Source organism: Palaemon carinicauda, chromosome 29 (genome assembly GCF_036898095.1).
Source record: "Palaemon carinicauda isolate YSFRI2023 chromosome 29, ASM3689809v2, whole genome shotgun sequence".
NCBI lineage: Eukaryota > Metazoa > Arthropoda > Malacostraca > Decapoda > Palaemonidae > Palaemon > Palaemon carinicauda.
Window position 1 is genome coordinate 21,987,182 of NC_090753.1, and position 7,500 is coordinate 21,994,681.

At 42.5% G+C, this 7,500-nt stretch overlaps 1 protein-coding gene across 1 annotated transcript in view; it reads right to left on the bottom strand.

Moving 5' to 3' along the window:
• The window catches only part of LOC137622437 (uncharacterized), a 3,179-nt gene extending 407 nt beyond the window's left edge, over positions 1-2,772 (bottom strand). Inside the window, exons 1-3 of the mRNA XM_068353046.1 lie at positions 2,711-2,772; positions 1,579-2,315; positions 498-1,189 (exon numbers count right to left, since the gene is read on the bottom strand). Of these exons, the coding sequence (XP_068209147.1) occupies positions 498-1,189; positions 1,579-2,315; positions 2,711-2,772 (1,491 nt within the window). The remainder of the gene's footprint in view (positions 1-497; positions 1,190-1,578; positions 2,316-2,710) is intronic.
• Positions 2,773-7,500: the final 4,728 nt, after the last annotated feature.

The following is a 7,500-nucleotide window of genomic DNA, read 5'->3' on the forward strand; positions in this document are numbered from 1 at the left end:
GGGTTGCCTTCACTAGTTCTAAATTAAAATACTTTACCCAAAGACACTAGATATATAAAACCTATAGATTGACCCTTAGTAAAATAAGCCCTCTTAAATTGTAGGAAAAGCATTAAAAAACATATCATTCGGAGGTTAAATTATCACCAAAATCACGACTTAATTTCCCATTGTCCTAGCCACCAGAATAAAATTTCGACTGAAGATTTCCATGGATTCATTAATCATGCTGATGATAAAATTAACCTCATACCCAACCCCCCCCCCCTCTCTCTCTCTCTCTCCTCTCTCTCTCTCTCTCTCTCTCGTTTGGAGGAGAAGGTTATTATAGACATTTCTGAAGCAATTTGGTCAATGGATAGACTGAGGAATATGGCCTCAGGGGGGTGGAGAATGTGGCCACAAGGGGGGCTTGGGAAAGTTGCCACAAGGGAGCAGGGGAATGTGGCCATAGGGGGGGGGGGGGATGTGGCCAGAAGTGGGCTGGGAAGCATTGCCAAATGAGGGCTGAGGAATGTTGCCACAAGGGGCCAAGAGAATGTAGCCATAGGAGGTGGGGAATTTTGTCTCAGGGAGGGTTGGGGAATGTGGCCATGGGAGTTGGGGAAGGTGGCCGCAAGGGGGCTTGGGAATGTCGCCACAATGGGGCTGGAGAATGTGGCCACAGGATGGCTAAGGAATATGGCCACATGGGTCTGGGGAATGTTCCCATAAGAGTGCTCGGGAATGTGGCCACAGGGACTGGGGAATGTGGTTACAAGGATCTCGGGCAAAGTGGCCACAATGGGCTGAGGAATGTGGCCATAAGGGGTCTGTGGAATGTGGCCAGAGGGGGACTGATAAATGTTACCACAAGGGGGGTGGGGAATGTGGCCACAGGAGGGCTGGAGAATGTAGCCACAATGGGCTTGGGCATGTGGCCATAGGGGGCCTGGGGAATGTACACACAAGAGCCTTTGAAATTTGGCCAGAGTGGTCTGGGGAATGTGGCAAGAGGGGCTGGGGAATGTGGCCACAGGGTGGTTAGGGAAGTTGGCCACAGGGGTTTTGGGAATGTGGTCACAGGCGGGCTGGAGAACGTAGCCACAGGGGGTTTCTGGAATGTAGACACAAGGTAGCTGGAGAATGTGGCCACAGGGGTGCTGTGGAATGTGGCCACAGAGGGGCTGGGTAATATAGCCACAATGGCCTTAGGGAATGTGGGCACAGGGGGCTGGGGAATATACCCACAAGGGCCTGTGAGATTTTGCTAGAGAGGTCTGGGGAATGTGGCCAGAGGGGTCTGGGGAATGTGGCCCACAAGGGGGTAGCAGAATGTAACAAAAGAGGGGCTGGTTAATGTAGCGACATGGGGGTTGGGGAAGTTGGCCACAGGGGTCTTGGATATGTGGTCACAGGCGGGCTGGAGAATATGGCCACAAAGGGGTTGGGGAATGTGGCTAAACAAGGTAGCTGGAGAATGTGGCCATAGGGGGGCGTGGGGGGAGGGGGTGTCTGGGTAATATGGCCACAGGGGGGCTGGGGAATGTGGCCACAATGGGGTTGGGGAATGTGGCCACAGGGGGCTTGGGATTGTACCCATAAGCGCCTGTGAGAATTGGCCAGAGGGATCTGGGGAATGTGGCCAGAGGGCGCTGGAGAATAAGGCCACAAGGAGGCTGGGGAATGTAGCCACAATGGGCTTGGGTAATGTGGCCACAGGGGGGGCTGGGGAATATACCCACAAGGGTCTGTGAGATTTTGCCAGAGGGGTCTGGGGAATGTGGCCAGAAGGGTCTGGGGAATGTGGCCACAAGGGGGCAGCAGAATGTAACAAAACAGGGGCTGGGGAATGTAGTGACATGGGGGTTGCTGAAGTTGGCCACAGGGGTCTTGGATATGTGGTCACAGGTGGGCTGGAGAATGTGGCCACAAGGGGGTTGGGGAATGTGGCTAAACAAGGTAGCTGGAAAATGTGGCCATAAGGGGTGGGTGGGGGTGGGGGCTGGGGAATATGGCCACAGGGGGGGCTTGGGAATGTAGTCACAATAGGGCTGGGGAATGTGGCCACAGGGGGGCTGGGGATTGTACCCACAAGGGCCTGTGAGATTTGGCCAGAGTGATCTGGGGAATGTGGCCAGAGGGCGCTGGGGAATAAGGCCACAGGGAGGCTGGGGAATGTAGCCACAATGGGCTTGGGGAATGTTGCCACAGGGGGGCTGGGGAATTTAGCCACAATGGCTTGGGGAATCTGGCCACAGGGGGGCTGGGGAATATACCCACAAGGGCCTGTGAGATTTGGCCAGATGGGTCTGTGGGAATGTAGCCAGAGGGAGCTGGGGAATGTGGCCACAAGGGGGGTTGCGGAATGTGACAAATGGCAACAGGGGTGTTTGGGAAGCTGGCCACAGGGGTCTTGAGAACGTGGTTAGGCGGGCTGGAGAATGTGGCTAAGGGGTTTAGGGGAATGTGGCCTCAAGGTAACTGGAGAATGCGGCCACAGGTGGAGGGCGGACTGGGGAATGTGTCCACAGGGTAGCTGGAAAGTGTGTCCACAGGAGGGCCTTGGGAATTTGGCCACAGGGGGGCTGGAAATTGTGGCCAAATAGTAGTGCTGAGAAATAAAAGAGTTGTGATTGCTTATGGAGGTAATCGGCATCTAAGAATCAGTGAATCCAAGGTTAAAATTCTGCCCCGGCCTTGACATATTTCATTGGGAGAAAGACCTTACCATCCCTGTGGGGTGTGGATGGAATGCTTGTAGTAGGTACATATAGCTCTCTGATGAGTCATCAGCAGGTATTGTTTGATAGCAATTGATCTTTATATAGGTGGACAAAGGTTTTTAAATATAATATGATAGAGTGACTGCTTACTCATTATCAGCTGGGGTTAAGAAAAATAGGCTTCAGGCTAGTAACCCTTTACTAAATCTTGAAAGGGTTCATGTATCACAAGGAGCTATCAAGACTAAAGTCTCCAATCATCCTCAATCCAGCTTGGCTATCGTGGTGATAAAACTGGTCAAATCCCAGACGTGAATATAAAATGAAAAGGAACAATTAGAGAGAGAGAGAGAGAGAGAGAGAGAGAGAGAGAGAGAGAGAGAGAGAGAGCATTTTTTGTTTATCTGCATGGAATATACGACCATAATCACAAAAAGGCAGACATCCAAACGCCACCTATTGCGAGAAGAGAACGAGTTAAAATGTTTCAGAAGTAAACGAGAAGTTAGTTGGTGGAGGAGTTCGGCAAAGTCTCCCATTGAAAAAGGGAGAAAAAGTTCTTTCCATTTTCCTGTTCCTGTTTGGTGAGTTGCACTGCAATATGCAGCGGCCAGTCAGTTGATTGCCAAATACACTTTTATGTTTTGTTTTGGCATTTATTCCTATTCTGAGAAGTTAAGGCCGGTACTATGTTGAAAATGCGGGCTACTGGCTTGGTTTTAGGCGAGACACTAATGCAAGCCCCTTATTTTCTAAGGGGTACTGTTTAGAGAGAGACAGACACAGACACAAACACACACACATAAACGCACTCTCTACAGTCGTAACGAAAGTAGAAAAATAAAATAAAAAATGGGGTGAATGCAGTTCGTTGGGAAAAGGTAAGTTAATAATATAGTAGTCTAAGGGAGGTTACAGGGCGACGTAGACTTTATGATAAATAAGTAAGTAGAAATACAGCTTCTACGCTAGGCTAGGTGGGAAACCTTAGGTTAGGTTAAGTTCTTTTCTATGTTTCCCTTGTAAAATGTTTCTTTCTCTTTCTGTCCCAGGGAACTACAAAGTTTCTTAAAAGATCATATTCACTAACACTCTTCTTCTTCCCCCACCATTAGTCCTACAAAAGGGGTCAGTTGTCCGATGCACCCTCTCCTATTACTTCTATCAGAGGGTTCCTCTTCCAATAACATATTCATTCCTTACCAGTATTGATTGATTGATTAACTGTACACTTTTCCGTCACTTGGCCTTAAAACTACATGATATCACTGACGTCAATTTGAATCTTTTGCTAATGAGAAAAAAAAAAAAAAAAAAAAAAAACAGGACAGATCTTACGTCGTATTGTCACAACTTAACTCATTATCAGGACGTATATTACCTCACAATGCCTACACCCACTTGAACTTGCCATGATGACCTTTGCTTCTGAATACCCTTTCATTCTAACACTTCCTTCACATTATATAGTCATCTAATCCACGGTATTTTTTTCTTTTCGTTCTCTAGAAAAAATTAGAGATGATACAGTTTTTTCCACCAACTAAATATCTTCTATTTTTCTCCAAGACACTGAAATAATGTCATTCTCTACTGGCTTATAATCTGGCTAACCAGTCTTTTGCAGCATCTATACGATATTGTAAGTTTCTCATAATATACAACAATTGAAATATTCATAATCCATTCCCATGAACGAGGTATGGATCAACGATACTTTTCTTCAATCAAATTCATATGCAATGCTTTGCCATTTATCTGTACCCATAATTGCATATATGTCTAAACTAAATAAATACTTTTCAAATTCAATTAAATCTATAACAACTTTTATCTGCCATAAAATTTCAGCGATTGCCTCACGAAAGAGCATTCCCTCAACCAATTATTTATAGATACAATCGACTCTATTGCAATCAAAAGTCCAGACCTAATTTCTATAAAGGAGCCTTGATTCAACAAATTGATTTACGATATTAAGTTTTACTTCCATATCCTCAAGATTAAGTTTTTTAAAGGTTAAGAAAAGTAACTTTTCTGATCAGAGAAATCTCCTATATATGATAAGTGCAAGTGCCGGGCTATGTATGTATGTATGTATATAAATATATATATATATATATGTATATGTATATATATATTGTATATATATATATATATATATACATATATACATATTTATGTGTTTATATATATATATATATATATGTATATATATATATATATATATGTGTGTGTGTGTGTGCATATATATATAAATTATGTATATATACATATATATATATATATATATATGTATATATATATATATATATATGAATATATATATATGAATATATATATATATATATATATATATCTTCTTCCCAGCTGGTTCCCATTTTTATATGAGGTTGCCCGTGCGGATGAGCCGTTTCCATCTTTTTTGTATTCTGCGCTTCTGCCTCATCAATTAGCTGGATAAGTGAAAGAAAAGATTGTGTCCCTGCAGATTGCAAAAGATCCAGGAAAAGGAAGAGAAGACGATGGATTGACGGAGTAAGAAAATATTCGGGTAAAAAACTGACAGAGAAGGGTCATAAATAGACGAGATTGGGGACATGTCTGAGACCTTTGTCCTGCAGTGGACTAGCAGCGATTGATGATGATGATGATCTTGATATATATATATATATATATGTATATATATATATATATATATATGTATATATATATATATATATATGTATATATATATATATATATATATAAATATATATATATATATATGCATGTATATATATATATATATATATATAATATATATATATATATATATATATACACACATAAAAACATAATAAGGTTATAGTGATGTATTATGCGAAATTATAATTATTATTATTATTATTATTATTATTATTATTATTATTATTATTATTATTATTATTATTACTTGCTAAACTACAACCCTAGTTGAAAAATCAGGAGGCTATAAGCCTAGGGGCTCCAACAGGGAAAATAGCTGTGATGAAAGGAAATAAGGAAAAATTTAAATCTAAGAAGAGTAACAACAATCAAATAAAAATATCCTATATAAGCTAAAAAAATTTAACAAAACAAGATGAAGAGAAACAAGACAGAACAGCCTGCCCGAGTGTACCCTCAAGCAAGAGATATCTAACCCAAGACAGTGGAAGGCCATGGTACAGAGGCTATGGCAGTATCCAAGACTAAGGAACAATGGTTTGGTTTTGGCGTGCCCTTTTCCTAGAAGAGCTGATTACCATAGCTAAAGAGTCTCTTCTGCCCTTAACAAGAAGAAATTGGCCACTGAACAATTACAGTGAAGCAACCCATGAGTGAAGAAGAATTGTTTGGTAATCTCAGTGTTGCCAGGCATATGACAGAGGAGAATGTGTAAAGAATAGGCCAGGCTATTCGCTATGTATGTGTAGCAAAATGGGAAAATGAACCTCAACCAGAGAGAAGGATCCAATGTAGTACTGTCTGACCTATCGAAAGACCCCCATAACTCTCTAGCAGTAGTATCTCAACGGGAAGCTGGTGCCCTGGCCAACCTACTACCTAACAAAAAGTTATAAAATAAATATTTATGGAATTAGCAGTAGATAAAAAGAAGATAAATTATAAAGGAACTTGATAAATAAAACGTCACAACATTTAGAAATTTCATTTAAAATTCCCCTTGGCATTGCAACTGACATTATATTTAATGATGAATTGGGATATTTCTCTGAAGAGATGAATAGTTAACGTTTGTTTTTCTCTGTTCTAGTCTAATAAAGTCCAGTGGTGATGAACTATGTTTGGTATATTAAGTCGTGTCGCATTCATTAAATAAACGTAGAGTTTAAGAACATTTTCATAATAAAATTAATGAGTCAGATAATGAATATGTAAATTATTAATCTTACCAGCATTCCTAATGTAAAATTAAGGGATTTTTAAAAGGTTTTAAAGGTAACTAATGGATAGCAGAGTCAAGAGGACAGTAACAATTTCATAACAGGGACTATGCCATTGTACCAACCGTGTGTCACACGATCGTACATAAATTATTTTGTATATATTATGCTTGTATCTGCGCTCTTCCCCCGCACTAAAAAGAACCTGAATAATCATGTCACCGGTTTTCCTCTGTAACATTGTCTGTCTTGTGAACATAAAAAAGCCTGTTGCCTTGAGGTTTTGTATATAAAGGAGAGTGTTCTATAATAAAGTACTCAGTTGATTGCTTCCTGCCTTTGAGTCATAACCTTGCTCTCGGCCCGTCACATTGGTGACCCCGGAAGTCGACTCGCTCCCACCGCCTTCCACCCCCACCCCCCCCTCGCCCCCCCATCGTTGGTACTATGGCGGACTCTACGGAAGTTGGCGCTGCGGCAGGCTAGTTCAAACTTTCATCGTTTGCCAGCGGAGAGGCGTTTGCTTGGTTTCAGGGCGCAGAAGTCCCGTTTCGCATCAAGGGCGTGACTCGCTCAACCACCAAAGCAGATTATGTTCTCGCGGCGATACCCGAAGACACCTTCCCAGATATATCCGACTGGCTTTGTGAACAAGGAGACACCCCAATAGAGTATGACGCCCTCAAAACATACCTTCTGCTGCAGTACTCGCCGTCGCCAGCCGCCCGTACAGAAAAAGCTTTTTCAGCTCTCACAACAACCGTTGGGGGACCAAAGGGCTTCGCTTGCCCTCAGGGAAATGACCAATATCGCTCGCCTTTAACCTGCCACAGACGGCTCTCCTCGTGAGGTGAACCTACTTCGTGCCCTTTGGATACGCCGTTTAC